Raw genomic sequence first — 21,510 nt, forward strand, 5'->3', positions numbered from 1 at the left:
TGAGAGATTGAGTGAAACACTTGTGAGATATTTTACTACTAACCGTTTGTTCACTTTTGTAGGGAAATGTCTTCTAATGAAGGTGATAACTCTCGAAACAACAACCCAAGAAGAGAACAAGTAGCAGGTCTTTCGCCAATACAAATGGAGGCATTGACGGGGCATTTTACACGGTTGTTTCAAACTGAGATGGAGGCTATGCACCTGTGGTCTATAGAGCGCCACAACCACTACAGCAGTTCGAAGAGGAACCAGACCGGAGGGGCAAAAATCGGCCTAGACATAACCGAAATGAAGAAGACGACTACTACAACCAAAGAGGCAATTCTTCTAGTGAGGGTCAAAGGCGTCCAAGGCGAAACAGAGAGGCTAGGGGGGGAGAAATGATGATGATTTGAGAGGAATCAAGTTGAAAATACCACCATTCTATGGAAAGAATGATCCAGATGCTTACTTTGAGTGGGAAAAGAAAATGGAGTTAGTCTTTAGATGTCAAGACTATTCAGACCGCAAGAAGGTGCAAGTAGCTGCTACCGAGTTTTATGATTATGCTATCAACTGGTGGGATCAACTGGTTACTAGTAGGATGCGCCGACGTGTCCAACCTTTTGAAACATGGGATGAATTGAAGACAGTTATGAGAAAAAGGTTTGTGCCCAACCACTACAACAGAGAGTTGCATCAGAAATTGAGACGTCTAAGTCAAGGCAGCAAGAGTGTAGAGGATTACTTCCAGGAGATGGAATCTCTTATGATTAAAGCTGACATTGAAGAAGAAGGAGATACAACTATGGCAAGGTTTCTAGGAGGATTGGCCAGAAATATTCAAGATCACATGGAGTGGCAGACCTATGAGGACTTGGAAGAGATGTTTCACAAGGCGATTCTGATTGAGGAACAACTTAAGAGAAAGAACAATACTCGACAAGTTGTTGGTTCTAGTTCAAAGCCGAGTTACTACAAGGAGGACAAGTCAAGTTTTCGGCCTAGGACAGACTTCAAACCAATTGTGGGAGCTAAGCCAATTGTTGTTGGACAAGAGTCTAAAGGAAAAGCGGACGCTACTCACACTAGGAACCGAGATATCCAATGCTTCAGATGTCATGGGATAGGACATTATGCTAGCCGATGTCCAAACCAGCGAACCATGATATTGATGGAGAATGGAGAGGTTGAAAACGAGGAAGAGAAAGAATGTGATTCTACTTCATCTTTGGAAGAACATGAGGTTTGTGCTACAGAGGGGAAATTGTTGGTTACACGAAGAGCTTTGCTGATGGAAGACAAGGTCCAGGAAGTAGAACAACAAGAAAACTTGTTCCACACAAGGTGTTTGGTGAAAGATAAAGTGTGCAATCTTATCATTGACGGAGGAAGCTGTACTAATGTTGCAAGCACTATTTTGGTGGAGAAGCTGAAGTTGGATACAAAGAAGCATCCCATGCCATATAATCTTCAATGGTTAAATAACCAAAGGAATATGAAGGTTAACCAGCAAGTGTTGATTTCCTTGTCAATTGGGAAGTATGAAGATGAAGTGTTGTGTGATATATTGCCCATGGAAGCAAGTCACATTCTGTTGGGAAGGCCATTGCAGTTTGATCGCAAGGTTAATCATGATGGCTACACCAACAAACACTCTTTTGAGCAAAAAGGGAAGAAGATCACACTAGTTCCATTAACACCACAAGAGGTCTACGAAGATCAGCTGCAACTTGGAAAGAACAATGTGAGTGAACCCCTAAACACTAAAAACTATAATGAAGAGATTGAGAGTTTGAGAAAAACCCAGCAAAAGGCCTTTGAGAGTAACCCCGTGAGGCAATCTAACTTCTTTGTGAGAGAAAGTGAGATTAAGAGAGCTTTGTTTTTGAATCAACCTATAATTGTAATTATGTACAAGGAAACTCTCGTGAGTTTGACTAATCTTGAGCCGGAACTTCCGAGCAATATTGATTCTCTTTTGCAGGACTATGGCGATGTTTTTCCAGAAGAAAATCCAGATGGTTTGCCACCAATTCGGGGAATTGAACATCAAATAGACTTTGTCCCAGGAGCTTCACTTCCTAATAGGCCAGCCTATAGAACCAATCCTGTGGAGACAAAGGAGCTGCGGAAACAAGTCAATGAGCTCATGAAAAAGGGATACATTAGGGAGAGCTTGAGCCCATGTGCTGTGCCGGTGTTACTTGTGCCAAAAAAAGATGGTAGTTGGAGAATGTGCGTGGATTGCAGAGCCATCAACAATATCACTGTAAAGTATCGCCACCCTATCCCTCGCTTAGTTGACATGCTAGATGAGTTACATGGGTCTTGTGTGTTTTCTAAAATTGATCTTAAGAGTGGATATCACCAAATTCGTCTGAAGGAGGGTGATAAGTGGAAATCTGCATTTAAGACTAAAGCATGGATTATATAAATGGCTTGTGATGCCTTTTGGGTTAACAAATGCACCTAGTACTTTTATGAGGTTAATGAATCATGTCTTGAGAGCATTCATAGGAGTTTTTGTGGTTGTGTATTTTGATGACATCTTGATCTACAATCGAAGCATAGATGACCATGTAGAGCATTTGAAAATTGTTTTAGATGTTCTTAAGAGGGAGCAACTGTTTGCCAATTCCAAGAAATGCAATTTTTTATAGATAACCTTGTTTTTCTAGGATTTGTTGTGAGTGCACGGGGTATTAAGGTCGACAAAGAGAAGGTAAAGGCAATTCGAGAATGGCCTAGTCCAAAGACGGTTGGTGGGTCAGGAGTTTCCATGGTCTTCCTGGCTTCTACTAGAGATTTGTCAAAGATTTCAGCATAATTGTTGCTCGTCTCACTGAGGTTATCAAGAAAGACATTGAATTTAAATGGGAGACAGCACAAGAAGAAGCATTTCAACTCTTGAAACAAAAACTAACTTCTGCACCTCTTCTTTCTTTACCAGATTTTAGGAAAACTTTTGAAATTGAATGTGACGCTTCTGGTGTAGGAATTGGAGCTGTGCTGATGCAAGAGAAGAAACCGATTGCTTATTTCAGTGAGAAACTTGGAGGAGCAACCTTGAATTATCCAATCTATGACAAAGAGCTGTACGCCTTGGTTAGAGTTCTACAAACTTGGCAACACTATCTTTGGCCGAAAGAGTTTATGATTCACATAGACCATGAGTCTCTAAAGCTGTATGAGAAGCAAGCATACAAAGGAAGACGACAGCTGGTTTTCAAAGTGGGAGATTTAGTCTGAATACACCTGAGAAAGGAATGTTTCCCAGATAGAAAGAGAGTCTAAACTAATGCCAAGGGTCGACGGTCCATTCCAAGTCTTGAAAAAAATCAGTGACAATGCTTACAAGCTTGATTTGCAAGGTAAGTACAAAGTGAGTTCCATTTTTAATGTTTCTGATTTTGCTCCATTTGTTGCAGATGGTCCGGATTTGAGGGCAAATCCTTTTTTGAAGAGGAGGGGCATTATATGATAATGGGAAGCAATGAGGATGATCAAGTGGAAGCTGAGATTGTTCTTGAGGATGTTATGCTTGTATCCGTTGGACCAATGAGAAGAGCAAGGACCAAACAGCTTGTTGGAGCTGTTCATTTCATATTTGAAGATATATGGAGCAAAGAGAACATGGGAAATTGTATTGGGGAAGATATCTATCACTTTATTTTGTGGTCTAAGAAGAGTGGCGAAAATAAGAGATACATGCACCAAAAGTCACTTTGGAGGAAGGAAACATGCACCAAGAGTTGGGTCTTCATTCAACTTAGTATCTTTAATGTTTTTAGTTTCAAGAATAATCAATACTTGGCTTTGTGACCAAGTTTTCTATCCCTATATAAAGACATGTAATCTCATTTGAGAAATCATTCAATCAAGAAATCTTTATATTTTATTTGAGAGTGGAAAACTCCTTTGTTCCTTTGGAACTTGTTCTTTCTCCTTGGTGGGTTACATCAAAGAGTTTTTGGTATATCAAGTGATTCCACAGCACTTGACGTTGTCATGCACTAGCTGAGGATTGAAGAGTCGTTATAAAAGAGTCTAGGACACAAGGATTTTCGGGATTCGTCTCACGCCTTGTCATCTGTCTCCGCGAAGCTTCTATCTAAAGTTCCACTGCCTTGCTTTGTTTGGTTTGTTTTAAGAGAGTTTGGGGCATAAGGATTTTCGAGTTTATCTCACGCCTTATCATCCAGCTTCGCGAGCCATCGGAGTTCTAGGATTATTAGTCTACCTACCTTAGAGCGTCGATTCCTTGGGAGAATCACATCATAGTTGGTGATGGTTGGTGGGTGAGATTAAAAGAGAGAGGAGAGATCGTTTAAAAAGAGGGAGAGTTGCGAGGGTGGTGGTGAGGTGAGGTGACACAAAGTTATTCTGTTTCATGGTGGGGAACAAGAGAGATGTAAAGGTGATAGGTTCACGTGGGTAGAAAATCAACAAAGAGGGAGAGAGATTGGGATGTCGGTGAGAGTGGGGAGGTGAAATGAATGGTTGGGAATGAAAACAGGAAAATAATTGTGATAGGTGGGGCATGGTGTACTTCTCTCCTTTCTCACTTCACTTCACTCTTCTTTTTATTCTGCCCTTTTTTTCTCAATTTCGTCTGTATTCTCTATTTCTCCTGCAGAATTCTGAACACTAGAAAACCAAGAACAAAAATTAAAAACACAAGGAACTTAAAAAAAAGGAAAATATTTACAGAGATACCTTTGGGACTTCCTCCCAAGTGAGCTTTCTATGCCTTTTGGGGTTCACAGAGGAGCACAGAAGACCCCTCTGGTCGGACTTGATCAGCTAAATACTCCTTGACTCTCTGACAATTTACAGTGAATTCACCATCATCCTTGTTCAGGAGTGTGATGGCTCTAAATGACAGAACTTCCTTGACGTCAAAATGCCCAGACCACCTAGACTTAAGCTTTCCAAAAAATAACTTAAGTTTGGAATTGAACAGCAAAACCTGATCTCCAGCCTTGAGCTCTTTGACAACAATCTTCTTGTCGTGAAAATTCTTTGTCCTTTCCTTGTAAATCTTGGAACTCTCATAAGCATCAAGTCTTATTTCTTCCAACTCGTGGATGTCAAGAGTTCTCTTAGCTTGAGCTGTGTTAATATCCAAGTTCAGCAACTTGATAGCCCAGAGTGCCTTATACTCAACCTCTATAGGGAGATGACATGTTTTACCATAGATCAACTGAAATGGTGTTGTGCCTATCGACGTTTTGAACGCTGTTCTGTATACACAGAGAGTCTCGTCTAACTTGACAAACCAGTCTTTCTTTGAAACTCCAACAATCCTTGACAGAATACGCTTGATTTGTTTGTTCGAAACCTAAAGGGAAAACGTCCTGGTTCCCTATGAGAACTATGATATCATACCAGATACAGCCCGATCTTTACCCTCGTCCCAGCTGTCTTTGCCGAAATTAATCTCAACCTATATATCCATATATCGGGATGTTATCGGTTTAAAGAGTGAACCGATAGGAAATCTTTCATACCAAAAATAAAACCCGACTGATGTTAATAACCCGACCTGAGACGATACATCCATATCTCCATTAAAATCCCCAAATCCTCAAACCCTAAAAGCATAAAATTCTAAATTGATCTCTGCAACCATGAGCAATGTTTCTGGAGCTTCGAGTGGTTCATCAAATGTCCGACAAAGAGGATTCGTCGTTGGTGTGCCTAAGAGATGTTGGTGTGGTGAAAAAATCGTGGCAATGAATTCCAAATCTGAGCCTAATCCTTCTCGGAGATATTTCCGATGTTGAGAAGCAGCAGCAAAGAAGGTACTACATTATGCTTTGTTTGATCTTGACATCGACTCTCATCAATTCTCATAAATTCTCATAAATTCTCATTGTTTTCTATGATATAATTTAGCTTGTGAACGATAACCACACCTTTAAGTGGGTCGATGAGGCATTGTTGGACGAGGTAGCAACATTGGATGTTCAAATTGAGAGAGTAAAAGAAGAGATGAAAGAGCTTACAACAGAGACATTGCAAGACCAGAAGATGAAATTTGAGAAGATGCAAATGGATTTCGAAAAAGAGCTATGTGAGAGGGTTGAAGAAGTTTTGTTGGAAGCAGCTGAATTGCAATGTAGGATGAATAAGATTATAATTGTATGTGTTTTCGGTTTTGTGATCATGTTTGGTCTGTTTAAGCTTGTATGATAAGCTTGTAAACTGTTCGGTTTTATGCTATGCTTTATGCTCTTGTTTGTGTTTGTGTTGGTGTTGGTGTTGAGTGTGAACTCTTGTTGGTGTTGCGATTGCATTTAATAAGATAAGACATTCTAGATTTCATAAAAGGCAGAACATGATGAACACATGTTCTGAAAACAAGCAGAATGATAAGGTTTTGAAAAGAACATGATCACATACCAAAAACATAACCCTACTAGTCTATTCGACCAAAATACAGATCTAACTAGTCTCTTAAACCAAAAAAAAGACCCCTACTAGTCAATAATCAGGCTTGTGAAAGTCCTCCACCACCTTGAGATAGTCCTCCACCACCCTGAACAACTTCTCCTCCACCATATTGAGAAAGTCCACCAACAACTAGAGAAATTCCATCACCTTGAACAACTTCTCCTCCACCACCTTGAGAAGCCTAGAAAACCGCAAATTTCAAAAAATCAGAACAAGAAACCGATTAGAACAAATAAAATGAGAACAAACCGATTAATAACCTATGTTTGATTTTTCTTCTGGTGGAACCTACGGTTATGCTGATCAGAACCACAAATTCCACAGTGCATTATCCTTTTTTCTGCTTTGGTTTTTTCTTGACAGGAGACTCACTTACACCTGGCTTCCTCTTCTTGTCTGCCTTAGTTATCTTCCTTCTCCCAGGTTGTGGTGGCTCAGGTGGAACATAAACATCCTCACCTTAAGTCGAAGGCCAGTGACGAGCACCCCTTTGTGGAGTAATGCCATTTGTGTAGTTAAGCCTCCACATAGCAGTTCGAAACCACTGGCAAACATAGTCATCAACACTTAACGTCTTCTTCAGAATCACTCCATACACATGCTCACATGGAATCCCACAGTTTTGAAAATTTATGCAGGTACAAGTCATATTTTGCAAACTAACTCTGTGTTTGTCTCCATCCAGTGTGACTTCAAAGCACCCATTAGTAGAAGGATGCACCTGGCATTCCGAGGCTTTCTCATGCTCTTTAGCAAGATACTTTGACACATATGGATTACATATGTAGAAAATTGCATTAAATTTTGACTTTGGTTTGGACTTCATAACATCATCATACACACCAGTGTCATAAGCGTGTATGCGTTCCAATCTCTCCCCAAACTGTTTAGCGTTATAGCTCAAAGCCATATGCCAGAGGAGTGGCTTCACTTGCTTCTTGGAAGGATGATTCTTCTTCAAGTTCCCATAGATGTGTCTAACACACATTCTATGCTCTATTTCTGGTAACTCCAACTCCACAGCTTTTATCAACCCCTAAAACAGGACCAAACATATTAAAAACCATAACATTGACATCTATCAACCAATATAAGAAACTACAAGTTTACCTTCTTTCGATCAGACACTAAAATGTAACCATCTCCCTCGTTTAGCTCCAAGTCAGTCTTCAATATCTTGACAAACCATAACCAATTTTCTTTGTTCTCAACTTGAACAACACACCAGGCTATTGGATATATGCCATTGTCTGCATCTCTGCCTAATGCAGCAAGCAACTGTCCCTTGATCTTCGACTTTAAGAAGGCTCCATCAACTCCTATTATTGGTCGGCAAGTCTGTTTCCAAGTTCTTCTAAGGACATCAAAACAAACATAAAACCGGCTGAACACATCTTGACCAGCATCATTCTTGATTGTATTTACCTCAACAACAGACCCTGGATTTGCATCCAAGATCTCAGCTGCGTAATCTCGGTGTCGTGAAAACTGGACTTCATACTCTCTCTCTATCCATGCCAAAGCATTTCTCCGAGCAGCTTGACATTGTGGCCTAGTGACTGATATCTTCCACCTTTCCATGCTAATTTGTTCAATCCTCAAAGGCTTGTAATGATCCGGTTCCTCCCTAATCTTATCAAGAAAAATTCTAGCTATAACTGGGGTCTTAAAAATGTCACACTCGCCATTGGGGGTACAACAATGCTTATCAATGTATTTGGTTACCCTCCACAACGATGCATTTGGAAGAAGTGCAGCGAACACTTTCCACTCACAATTTCCCTTATCCCGAATACATCTAAACCCGAGTTTATCTTTTTCATACTTGTACTGCTTCAAGTTGTAACCGGTATGTAGTGCATAGTCCAAGACACTCTCCTTGAATGCGACCCCATTGTAAAAGGATTGCCCTTTCCACAATTCTATCACCACGTCCGATATCCGTAAACACTCTCTCTGGACCCGCACCACGAGGTTGATGACCTTCTTCCTCGTCGTCACTTTCTGGGTACGTGTCGTGACGAATCGACTCTTCTGCATCAGTAAAATCCTGAGCAAGCTTCTCGCTATGAAATTCATCTCGATCCTCTCCTTCTTCATCGTAATCTCCTTTCCCAACACCATCTCTTTGCCGAGTACCATCTTGTTGCCCGAAACCAGCTCGGATTATCAAATCCATGGATTCAATTTGAGAAATCGATGGTGAAGTGTGATATCGCTTTTTCTAGGGTTTGTCGCGAGAGAGAAAGGGGATAAAGGGTGAATTGTGATTTTAGGGATTTCTCGGTTTAGGGGTTTAGTTTTCTAATCGGATTCTAATCGAGTTTTAATCGGGTTGAAATCAGGTTTAATTTGTTTTGTAAACTTCGTCACTCGGTTAATCAAATACCAAACCAATTAAACCTATCGCAATGGTGAAATAGATGATATATAGACAAAACTTAAATTACATCTTTGTAGATATATAGGTTGAGATTAATTTCGGCAAAGACAGCTGGGACGAGGGTAAAGATCGGGCTGTATCTGGTACGATATCATAGTTCTCATGGGGAACAAGGACGTTTTCCCAAACCTAAACCTGTCCGCTGGTCTGAGGGTGATACGCAGTCGACACCTTGTGCTTAACACCATACTTCCTCAACATACTCTTGAAAACCTTGTTGACGAAGTGAGTTCCACCATCACTGATCACTGCTCTGGGTATCCCATACCTTGGAAATATTATACTTTTGAACAACTTCAGAACAACCTTGTAATCGTTGGTAGGACTAGCAATGGCTTCAACCCACTTAGAAATGTAATCGGCTGCCACCAGAATATAGACATTACCATTCGATGGAGGGTTGAAAGGTCCCATGAAGTCTATTCCCCAAAAATCAAATATCTCTACTTCTAGGATCGGATTCCGAGGCATCTCGTTCCTCCTTGTGATGTTGCCCATCCTCTGACAGGCATCACACTTGGTAATGAAACCGTGAGGGGCCTTGAACAAGATAGGCCACCAGAGACCCGCTTGAAGAACCTTTTGAGCTGCCTTGAACGTGGCAAAGTGACCTCCATAAGTGGAGCTGTGACAGTGCTCAAGCACTCCCTGTACTTCCCCTTCTGCTATGCATCTTCTGAACAGACCATCATAAGCTCTCTTGTACAGATAGGGTTCATCCCAGAAGTAGTGGTTAACCTCTCGGAAAAACTTCTTCTTCCTGTAGGGATCCATCTCATCAGGAACTTCTCCGCAGACCTTGTAATTCACGAAATCAGCATACCATGGTGCAGTGTTAGAAGTGATCGCCATGCATCTGATTCTGAGGTTGTCAAGCTATGTGTCATGCATCTGCTCACAAACCTTGGCGACCAGAAGTTGTTCCTCAGTCATTGAATCATCTATGGGAACAGCATTTTCAATCCTCATTCTTGACAGGAGGTCCGCAACTCCATTTTCTATGCCTTTCTTGTCAACAATCTCCATGTTGAACTCCTGAAGTAGCAGAATCCATCTCAACAGTCTTGGATTGGTATCCTTCTTCGAATAGATTTGTCTCAGAGCAGCATGGTCGGTATACACTATGACCTTCGAACCCACAAGGTAACTCGTAAATTTTTCGAATGCAAACACAACTGCTAGGAGTTCCTTTTCTGTGGTTGCATATCTTCCTTGAGTCTCATCCAAGGTGCAACTGGCATAGTAGATGACATGAAGCTTCTTGTCAATTCGCTGTCCCAGAACTGCTCCAACTGTGAAGTCTAAAGCATCACACATGATCTCAAAAGGGTGATCCCAATTGGAGATTTTACTATGGGTGCTGAAACCAACGCCTCCTTGATCTTGCTGAAAACTTCTAGACATGCTGCATCGAATTCAAAGTCAAACTCCTTGCACAGCAACCTTGTTAATGGTCTTGCAATTTTTGAGAAGTCCTTGATGAATCTTCTTTAAAACCCAGAATGTCCCAGAAAACTTCTGATTTCCTTCACTATCTTAGGCGATTGAAGCTGAACCATGACCTCAATCTTTGCCTTGTCAACCTCAATTCCTTTCTCAAAAATCTTGTGTACCAGAACAATCCCTTCTTCAACCATGAAGTGGCACTTCTCCCTGTTCAACAGCAGGTTCGTCTCCTCACAGCGCGTCAATACCCTGCACAGATTCAACAAATCATCCATAAACACTTCCACTGACTCCTCAATCAAATCCAAGAAAATTGATGTCATGCACCTTTGAAAGGTCGTAGAAGCATTATACAAACCAAATGGCATACGTCTGTAGGAAAAAGTGCCATAAGGACAAGTAAATGTTGTCTTTTCCTAATCATTTGGGTGGATAGGGATTTGGAAGAATCCACTATACCCATCAAGGAAACAATAGTAAGGATGACTAGCTAATCTCTCCAACATTTGATCAATGAACGGTAGAGGAAAATGATCCTTCCTAGAAACGGCATTCAACATCCTATAATCAATGCACATCCTATGTCCTGTGATGGTTCTAGTTGGAATTAACTCATTTTTTCGTTTTTGATCACGGTACACAATGCACTGGAGATACCCAAGTACTATCAGAGATAGGATAGATAACTCCAGCATCAAACAGTTTTAGGATTTCTTTCTTTACTACCTCCTTCAGATTATGATTCAATCTCCTTTGGGGTTCAATACTAGCATAAGACTCATTTTCAAGATTGATTCTATGTATGCAAAGACTAGGTGAGATTCCCTCGATATCATCTAAAGAATAACCTATAGCCTTTCTATATTTCTTAAGCTCAGTTACTAGCAACCCCAATTCATCATCACTCAACCTAGCATTCACTAAGACAGGATAAGTAGAATTGGTTCCCAGAAAATGTACCTGAGTCCGGAAGGGAGATTTTTGAGTTTTACCTTTGGAGCTTTCAGTTCCGACCAGTCGTCAGCAAAGGAGTCTAGAGTGATCACGATCGAGTGGGAAGGGTGCGGCTCGATTGAGCGGGACATCGGTGTCTTGTGTCGGGTCTTGAAGTCAGTCGAGTGGGAGATATCACGTTCTGAACTCTCTGTCTCAACTGCACATACCTCCTCTGCGTCAGATAGCTGCTCGAATTCCTCTGGTCCATCCGTTTCTCCGTGGGAGTCTAGCAGATTCTTGTAACAAGTGGTCTCCTCATGCAGGAACCCTTCTTCTCCACCCTTGGTCAAAATAGTCTTGAGATGATCCTCCTCAACTAATTCCTCCAACAAATCATCAGCCAATTTATCCATCTCTTCAATGTATAAGACTTGTCCTCCTATCGTTGCCTTCTTCAAAGTATCCTTGATGTCAAACTTCATAATGAAGTTGTCGCCCAGATTGAGATCAATCTTGCCATTTCTGACATCAATGATGGCTCCAGTAGTCGCCAGGAACAGTCTTTCTAAAATCAGAGCATCTTTTGGTTATTCATCCATCTCTAGAACCATAAAGTCGGTTGGCACTTCCACGTCTCTGATCCTGACAGGTAAGTCTTCTAAAATACCATTTGGAAGTCTCACTGATCTATCTGCAAGGATGAGAGAGATGCTGCAACCCTTGATTGTAAAACCCAACCTCGTAGCAATAGAGAGTGGCATCAGATTAACTGAAGCGCCAAGATCACACAGACACCTATCAAAACACATAGGTCCAAGAGAGCAAGGTAGAGTGAATGATCCAGGATCTTTGAGCTTCTTGGGTACAATCTTATTTTGAATGATTGCACTGCATTCGAGACTCAGTACCACCATGCCTTGAACTTCTTGTGACCTCTCCATCACTAAGTCCTTGAGGAATTTCTAGTAGTGAGGAACAAGTGCGAATGCATCCATCAATGGCATTATCAACTCAATCTCCTTCACTTGTTTTTCGAACAAGGCCTTTTACTTCTCGGTAAGCTGCTTTTTAAACCTCACTGGAAATAGTAGAGGAGGCTTGTATGGTGGAGGGATGAACCTCGCATGTTTGTCATCAGAAACAACATGTTCCTTAACTGCTTCAGGTTCGGACTGCTTCAATGGCTCGATCGGATCTTTGACTGTTTCGACTGGATCCTTCATCTGAACTTCCTCTTGAACAAAATCCTCCCCAGCTAATTCCTCACTGTCCTCTGTGATTCTGGTACTCCTTGCCTGGGAGGCAATGTTTTCCCACTTCTCAGCGTAACTGCGTTTGCAAACTCCTTGGGATTTTGAACAGCCTTCCCTGGGAATTGGCCAGGCTTTAGTGCGGAAGTAGAAGCGGATTGGCCCTCCATATACCTTATCTTCGAATTCAGAGCTTCAAATTTGACGTTCAGATCATTGTATGAACATTCCATCCTCTGACTAAGGTCAGCAAACTTCTTAGCAGTTTCCATAGATCCGCTAGCTTGACCCTGAAGAAGTTGTTGCATCATTTGCTTCATTTCTTGATCTAGGGCTGGAGTAGACTGAACTGGTTGAGGGCGGAATCCTGGCGATGGTCCTAAGAGAGCTTGGTAACCTTGCTGGAATTGTTGTTTGGGTATGAATCCCTGATTGTAAGGCAAAAAAGGTTTTTGTTGAGCTTGTTGGTGCAACTGAGGAGGGTACACCTGATCCTGTGGATTTGCAACGTTGGTGCTCCGGTAAGACAAATTGGGGTTCGTCTTATAAGGGTTGTAGCCCTTGTTGTACCCCTGATTCTAGACGTAGTTGATCTCTGATATGCTCAAATTAAACCCTAGAGATACTCTCTCAAATTAAGAGGTCACTATAGTACTTAGGGGTCGAATTCCACAAGGACTCAAGTCTACACAATAAATTATAGAGTTTTATGACTACGCTAAACAGAATAATTGGAATTAAATAAACAATGCAAAATATTAATTAAAAGCTGTGTAAATTCAGATGATCAAAAAGCTAGGTCCAGAAAATTTCTCAGGAAATTACAAAATATTAAATCAATTAATAAATTAGGATTCAAGCAATTAAAATCAGATCTAGAACTCTAAACACTTTTGTAAAATAAATCAGTTCTCACTGCAAAAATTATCTAAATTTAAAATCAGAAAATCCAAATCTCTTTGCAAAATTCTAGGTTAAAAATCAGCTTTAACAACAGGTTTATATTGTTCATAAAATTACTAAATCAAATCTCTTTGCAAAAAGTAATTTTGCTCATCAAGAGGTTTTATCAGGAAATCAATTCTATTCTCATATCAATTTATTTACCTAAGATAATAATTCTAGATGGCCAATCAAGGATTAATTATGAAGAACAACCTATGATTAAGATCTAGTATGATAATGAATCCTAAATAAACAGATCTATTAAATCATAAAAACCTTGTGAAAAATCCTGAACCTAACAAGCAAACTACCCAGACATATTCAATGAAGAACAAAACATAATTCTGAATAATAAGCAATTGATATTAAAAGAGTTAAGAGGGAGTTTATGAATTCTTCTCTCAAAAAAGTTCAGATCTCTCTCCCAAAAGCTCTAAAAATCCCACAGGGTTGCAGAAAATAAAACTTGCTAGAATAAAACTTATGGGTTTACAAAACCTAAAAACACTATATCTATGTCATAAAACACGTCACGGACTTGTGTTGCAATTTGGGAAAACTTTGGGTAAAACTGTAAAACTTCCAATTTTCTTGTTCTCTCTTAGACAAACAGAGGTGTCGATCGATGCTATGGCAGTGTCGATCGACACCATCACTCTGAATCGTATCCAACTTCTCTTCCTTGATGAATTGCTCCAAAATCTCTTAAATTTCTCCGTTTTGCTCCTTTCATACCAAAATCCTATAAAACCTGTAAAGACTCTCAAAGAACATAAAAACACATCAAAAGACTCTAAAAGACTCCTTATACCATGGTTAAAGACCACAAAAACCATGATATCAACTCCCCCAGACTTAGCCTTTGCTTGCCCTCAAGCAAAACAGAAACTTAGACCTGTGAAAGAGGTTTGAAAACACAAAAACTCATTTTCTCTCTAAGGTAATGTCATGATCATTCAAACCATAATCCATATGCTTAGCAGACAAATCCGAATCGAACCACCATGTACTTCTCCGTTGACATTTGTAGCATCCCAAATTCCACTACTTCCTCCTATAAGCCCTCATCAGTGGGTCTCATCTATTTGATCAATGTCAAGAACCTTCTAGACTCATTCACGTACTATACCATAACAAGCAAGATATATCTCTTTACAACATGTGGTATTCTTCCTCTCCCCCATACTTATTCTATTCTTATCCTCCTTTGAGGTTTGCTTAACTGTTTTTTTTACTGACTTCCTTTTTTTTAAACCAAAGGTGTAGGCGAATAATGGGGTCATCGGTAATTTACCTACCCCTCGCTTCCAAGCTTTGTGTGATCATTTGACTCAAGAGTAGAATAATGAGGTCACATGTAATTTACCTACCTCTCTAAACTGATCAAAAATCATCTCATCTTTTATTCTCTTTTTTTTTAAAAAAAAAACAAAGCTCTCAAGAATAATCTCTTCAACTTAAATAAGGGAGAGGAGTATCATTTTCTTTTGAAGATCTTACTTGTCAGGCATGAACAAGGAGTCAAGCTCTATGAACATCAATCTCCTTGATGAGTTAAAAAGAAAAGTACAGAAATTACTTCAGGCTTTTATGGATTCAGTTGGAAATTTAGATGTCTCTGGTTTACTGGTCAGCCATTGGATTTTTCATTAGTAAGATTAGAGGATTCAATCTGCAACATTATCAACCAAGTCAGTACACCTAAAAAGAAAAATCATAGGTCCCAACACAATTTTAAAAAATTTGACTCAATAAAAACAAAAATCGGTTTTGACAAACTAAAAACAAAAACTCTGTTAGTAGTTAGTACTAACCTCCCCCAGACTTAAACAACACTGTCCCCAGTGTTTTCAAGTAAGAGGAAGGCAAAAAGAAGCAAAAACGTATTGAAAATTGTAATGAAAAGATGAACTGTTCTCGGGTTACCTTGGGGTGTCGACCAACACCATTTCAGTGTTGATCGACACTCATCACGAATGGTGTTTTGGCCGTTACTCCTTGTTAGTTGCAGTTAGTTGTGTTGATGGATCAATCCTTGGATGATTATTCTGTTAATAAGCACTCAAACACAAGTTAAAAGCAACATGATAGATAGACAATTCATAATTTCAAACAAATTTCAAACAAATTTCAAACAAAAACTGACTCAAGGCAAAAAGAAAAATGACTCAAAAGGAAAAGAAAAACCTAGAAGTGGGTTGCCTCCCACTAAGCGCTTGTTTTCGGTCATTAGCTTGACTGTGATGAAGCTCAGGCACCGGGTGGAGCAGAACGTGGCAATGCATGCTTTCGAGAGAATGTCCTCTTCATCCAAGGTGGTGTATAAGCTTTAGGTTCATGAGGCCTACCAAGGACATGAGGAGCAGGACCAGGGTGGGATTTAGGGATGTGTTTGCTTCTTTTATGTCCTGTAAAATCATCAACAGAAGAAACAAGCGCTCTACGATAATCTCGTGGCTTGGTTAACTATGAAATAGTTTTTGTACCTTTGAAGGTCTTATTGATGATATGAGGGGGATTAGGTGCAGATGATGTGTACCTTGGCCTTACGTGAGAACTCTGGAGTGTGGAGTGGGGAGGTTTCTGTTTGGGAACAGTTTTCTGACTTGGAGGATCAGTTTTGGACAAGTGCAGGCTCGGCTGTGGAGGGGTGTCGACCGACACTGATGGAGCATCGATCGATGCTAAGCCTGCAACTCGAGTAGCAGAAACTTTTTCAATAGAAAAAGTCTGTCCATCAATAGTAGGAGCTCTCCTCAGCTTATCCATCTCAAATTTCATACTGAAACCTCCCACATTCAGTGTTATGTGTCCCCTCTGCACATCTATGATGGCACCAGTTGTAGCCAAGAAAGATCTGCCTAAGATGAGAGGATCTTTAGGTTATTTATCATACTTCAGTACCACAAAGTCAGTGGGAATCATAAAGTTTCCAATCTTAATTGGAATATCCTCTAAGACACCTTCACGAATTCTTCGGGATCGATCAGCCAAGATAAGAGAAATCTTAGTTGGCTTGAATTATGTCATCCCAAGTCTCACAGCAACAGAATGTGGTATCAGATTAATACTAGAACCAATATCACAAAATGAGTGTGCAAACCTTCCTGTTGAGATTGAGCAATCAAATACAAATCTTCCAGGATCTGATAACTTCTTAGCAGTCTTACACTGAATTGTTGCACTCACTCTCTCAGAGACTACCACTTCTTGTTTCCTCTCTTTCCTCCTTGTAATAGGCTGGTTTAATAGAACTGCACTGACATCTTTTGAAAGTAGTGCTCCTTCCTCAGGGTCCAAACCATTGGATACTATTCTCTTCACATACCGCTTAAGAGGTGGTGAAAGCTTAACTGCATCAATCAAAGGCATCTCAATCATCACCTTGTCCATCATTGCCTTGCATCTAGCTTCCTCCATCTCCTGCTTGGATTTTCTTGGCTTAGGAAAAGGAATCTTAGATTCGTACACCCTCTCAGCAGCTGCTGGAACCGGAGATTTTGCAACTTTGGGTTCTGTCTGAGAGGGGTGTCGACCGACACCCATGTGGTGTCGACTGACACCCATGTGGTGTCGATCGACACCATCGTCTAAAGTCAAAAAATTGGCTGATTGCTCTCCCAATTCTGCAGAAGCAATTTCACCATCATCTTCATCTCTCACTGATATGGCATTGCAAGCATGCTTGGGGTTTGATTCAGTTTTTCCAGGAAGAAAACCCTCTTGCCTTTTAACAGACCCAGCAGTCTGCGCAACCTGATTCTCCAGCTTCTTAACATGAATATTCATTGCATCAATCCTCCCAGTAAGCTCATTGTAGACATTGTCAATCTTCTCATTGAATGTCACTGTCATATTTTCCTGTCCCTGAAGAAGCTGCTCAAGCATGGCCTCAAGTCTACTCTCAGAAGGAGTTTGTGGAGGTGGAGACTGATAGGAAGAGTTCCCATAAGTGGTTGTGAAGTTGTTCCCTTGTTGCTGCTTCTGAAAATCAGGCTTATGAGTATAGCCCAAAGAGTTCCCACTCTAAGGCTTGTTGCTTTGCTGATTACCGAATCTCTGACCCTGATTTCCATAGACAAAGTTGACATCTGCTTCTTCATTCCCTGTCTCAACTTCAGCAGCAAAGTGAACTGATTTCTTACCCACAAGAAGATTATGCACTGAATCTAGCTTAGCATTGACTGAAGCTAGCTTGTTTGAATCAAATCCTCCATGTAATCTCTTTCTTTCAGCATCAGCTCTCTTAGTACTATTGCTGGAGGCCAAATTCTCAATCAAAGCTTCAGCATATTCAGGATATCTTGTCTTGAAATTTCCATGGCTTGCAGCATCAAAAGCTAACTGATACTCCCAGTCACATCCTCTGAAGAAGATACTCAGCAATTGAACTCTTGAGAAACCATGGTGTGGACAATCCCTTTGATAAGCCTTGAATCTCACTCAAGCTGTCTTGAAAGCTTCATCTGGTCTTTGCATGAAAGAGGACAGCTTAACTCTCAACTCATCTGACATTGCATCATCATAAAAGTAGTTGAGGAAGGCCACCTTGACGTCATGCCAATTTGTCAATGACCCAGCTGGTAACTGCTTTAACCACTGAGATACTTCTCCGGCAAGTGAGTAAGGGAAGAGCTTGCAGAAGATGTAATCCTAAGTCACTCGATTAGCCTTGATACTAGTCACCAGATCCTCAAAATGCTCAATGTGGTCCAAAGGCTTCTCATTGGGCAGGTTAGAGAAAGGTCTCTGCCCTACTAGTTGAAAATATGCAGGTTGATAAACAGGTTTTCACCCAGGGTATCAATCCCCTATGCAGTTGTAGTACAAAGGGTTATCAATCCAAATTGTTGTGTATTGCTAGCAGGAAGGATATGATCAGAACAATGCTAGTCAAGCCAAGCAATTAGGGTTTTGGTTCTAACGATTCCTAAAATAAACAAAGTAAAATTATATAAACAAGTAAACCACACGACCTAAGCACTCTATGCAAGCAATCGAGTACAGGATCGAGTGGGGTGATAAAGTATGCAAGTGAGATATGAACAGCTCGAGGTATTACTCGATACAGGTTATCGTGTACCTGATCGGGTAAGTAGTCGAGTAAGTGAAAGAAATGCAAATAAATAAAATACAAAAGTTCCTAAGGATGGGGGAAATCGAATCCTAAGTGTTCTAGACCAATACGGATGCCTTACATGCCTCAAGCAATTGTTTCCTAGACAAAGAACCTCTAAGACATTGTCACCACACTTTCGCACTAGCAACAATCAACCTTGAACACATTACCACACTGTCGCACTAGCAATATGAACAAGCAGGCATTAAGAACGATTCATTATTGTCAGTAGACTTAAACTCATCTAATTTTGTTACTCAGAGTTAAGTAAACCTCTAGCATTGGCTAAATCAAGCATTTTATCTACTCCTTTCGGCCTGTAGCATTTGTAAACGCCCTAGATCTAATCTCAACCTTTCGGTCTGTTGACAGCATTAAGAGCACCAATCTAGAAGGAAATCTATCATTCATTTACAATCAACTAAAGCATCCTAACCGATCAAGAACAAAAAATCATCTATCCCATCCCTAGAAACTTTACTACACTACTCGGAAATAGAAGCGAATAACAAAACAATCAAAATGAATGAAAATGACATTGTATTAAAAGATAGAGTAGAGTAGAGAAAGTAAAGGATATAAATCTAAGAAAACTACAAAATAAAAATGAAAAACAAGAAGAAAAATGTTGAGTCGCTGAGTTCTCTCACAGGAGCGCTCGCTCTCTGGTTTGAGGTTCTGCGGCGTACTCCTTTGCAAGCTAGGGGAAGAGGGGATTTATATATGGAAACCTATTTGACCTAGCTTCCCAGAACTGCCCGATGATCTACTCAATGGGGTATACGAGGGTGAAGTCGGGTTACTCCTCGGATGGATCTTCGGGTTGCTCTTCATGCTCTTGGATCCTCCTCGATCGTGTTGGGGTTCGGACTTGTTCTTGCAACTCGATGGCTCCTTCGGGTACAACCTCGAGTTGTCCTTGTTTTTCCCCATTTTTGGCTCTTTAGCACCTGTTTTCATCCAAAATATGCAAATGCAGAAATGCAACACCCTAAATGCTCTAAAAGTGAATTCCTACAGTAAATGACATAAAAATGCTAAGTTAGAGGTATGAACAATGCAAAATATGGACAAAAAAGGATGCTAAAAACATGTAAATTAGAGAGTTATCAGACCCCGAAACTTAAATCTTGCTAGTCCTCTAGCAAGGAAGTAAGAGGGTACGGATTGAAAGTGGGGACTCATAACCTTAAGATGCTAACCGAAAGATTCAAGCTATAGTCCTTAAAGATAGTTTAATGGTGCTAAGATCAATCAACATACTTACAAATATTTTTCTATGCTTATTACCATGCATCGATCTAGCTCAACCTCCAACTAAAGATAAGGAACATCTCTTTCACATTCAATTAAGTGTTTGGCAAATTCTTGCAAATGGAAGGTGAATCAAGCTCAATCGGTTTCAAGGGTAAGGCTTTTTAGTAAGGTGGTTTCAAACAAATTCTTTGGGTGGTTTTCTCTCAAAAGATGGAATGCTAGACAGTTGTGAAAACTATCTAAGACTGAGAACAATTTGGGCATACAAAGCTTAACTCTTAATGATCTATCATTTTCTCATTTACTCTCATTTTCATTTTTTTATTTCTTTAAACCCCCTAGAATTTAAACTACCCACATCCTTGATTTTAACTCTCTTTTTTTTTACTCCCTAAAGTTTAGACTTTTAAACTTTAAACTTCTAGCTCTCTCTCTTTTTTTTTTTTTCTTTGCAAAACTCCTAATGTAGATATATTCTTCTCTTTTTTCTAGGAGACTATAGCAAGAATTCTTCTTTCTTTTTTTTTTTCTTTTTTTTTTTTTTTTTTTTTTGTTTTTTGTTTACTTAGAGACTTAGAGCTAATTGATTCTAACCTTAGGAACTTTTTCTTCTTCCTTTTTTTTTTATTCCACAACCCAACCCCAAATAAACATTCTAACCACCTAACCTTCAAAATCGAAGCTATTAGCTAGTTCAAATTCTAACTTAGCTAAATCAAGAGGCAGTTCTTTGTCGTTCTCAATACTCTCAAGGTTTCACAACCTATAGCACAATGAAAGAGGCCTCACTCAAAAATTCACAACAAGGTTTGAAAGAAAGATTTAGGTTCATGGGCAGGACAAACAAAACGGGTTAAACGAAAAGATTGGTAAAAAGTGGAGTGCTAGCCCGAGTTTGGAGTTACCATGAGCAAGTATTCAAATTCCATAAGCAAGACAATTAAAGTTCAAATTAAATCCAATAATATAAGGATGTTCTAATGTTCAAGCAAGTGGAGGGAGCATTCAATCGACAGAAAGGGTCTAAGCAAAGATTTTTCATTTTTTTCCAAAGACTGATCTAGCAACAATGAACTGTGACTAAGGGCAATAGCTTCAATCCTAAGGTTTGATTTTAAACAAGGTGGTTTTAATCATTTTCCCCTAAGATGCATATGCGACAATCCTATATGAAACAAACTAGACTCAATCCTAATATGCAAATGCAACTACATGAACACTCTTTTCTTTTCTTTTTCTTAAATTTTTTCATTTTTTTTTTGGGGGTTTTTAATGCACATAGATGCAATGCAGACTCAAATGAATAAAACTAGCATGCAAGAATTTGAAATAAAAAAAAATAAGAAAATAAAACACAATGTTAAATACATTCTAGGACCCTCCCCCCAAACTTAAATTACACAGTCCCTGTGTCAATAAAAGTTTGAAAAAGAATCCAAGAATCACACAAAATGAATTAAACTAAATGAAATGTTATATACAAAGATCGGATGAAAGTGGTACCTCATGGGTTGGTGAAGAAGGAGGTTGCAACAGCCTCCATACTCGCCAACTTGTAGCCTGGGTCGTCTCCGGCTTCAGCAGGTGCCGGTGTTTGCTCGTCAGAGAGCTCAGAAATGCGCACTGACGACTTACTCGGACCAACATCCGAGGTGTTGATCGAGGGTGGGATC

The 21,510-nt window shown here is 40.0% G+C and overlaps 2 protein-coding genes across 2 annotated transcripts; one reads left to right on the top strand and one right to left on the bottom strand.

Annotated features, from left to right (window-relative positions):
* The first annotated feature begins 472 nt into the window (after window positions 1-472).
* Window positions 473-4,636, top strand: LOC147936263 (uncharacterized). The gene is made up of 5 exons (XM_087468656.1): window positions 473-2,372; window positions 2,664-2,743; window positions 2,788-3,080; window positions 3,414-3,741; window positions 4,622-4,636. The coding sequence occupies exons 1-5, from the start codon at window positions 473-475 to the stop codon at window positions 4,634-4,636; spliced, it is 2,616 nt and encodes an 871-aa protein (XP_087324782.1).
* A 93-nt stretch (window positions 4,637-4,729) lies between these two features.
* On the bottom strand, window positions 4,730-5,548 carry LOC147936264 (uncharacterized). Its single transcript, XM_087468657.1, has 3 exons — window positions 5,531-5,548; window positions 5,381-5,431; window positions 4,730-5,326 (listed from the first exon to the last, which is right to left on the bottom strand). Exons 1-3 carry the CDS (start codon window positions 5,546-5,548, stop codon window positions 4,730-4,732), a joined length of 666 nt encoding a protein of 221 aa, XP_087324783.1.
* Window positions 5,549-21,510: the final 15,962 nt, after the last annotated feature.

This window comes from Camelina sativa, chromosome 10 (genome assembly GCF_030686135.1).
Source record: "Camelina sativa cultivar CO46 ecotype springtype chromosome 10, ASM3068613v1".
Taxonomy (NCBI): domain Eukaryota; kingdom Viridiplantae; phylum Streptophyta; class Magnoliopsida; order Brassicales; family Brassicaceae; genus Camelina; species Camelina sativa.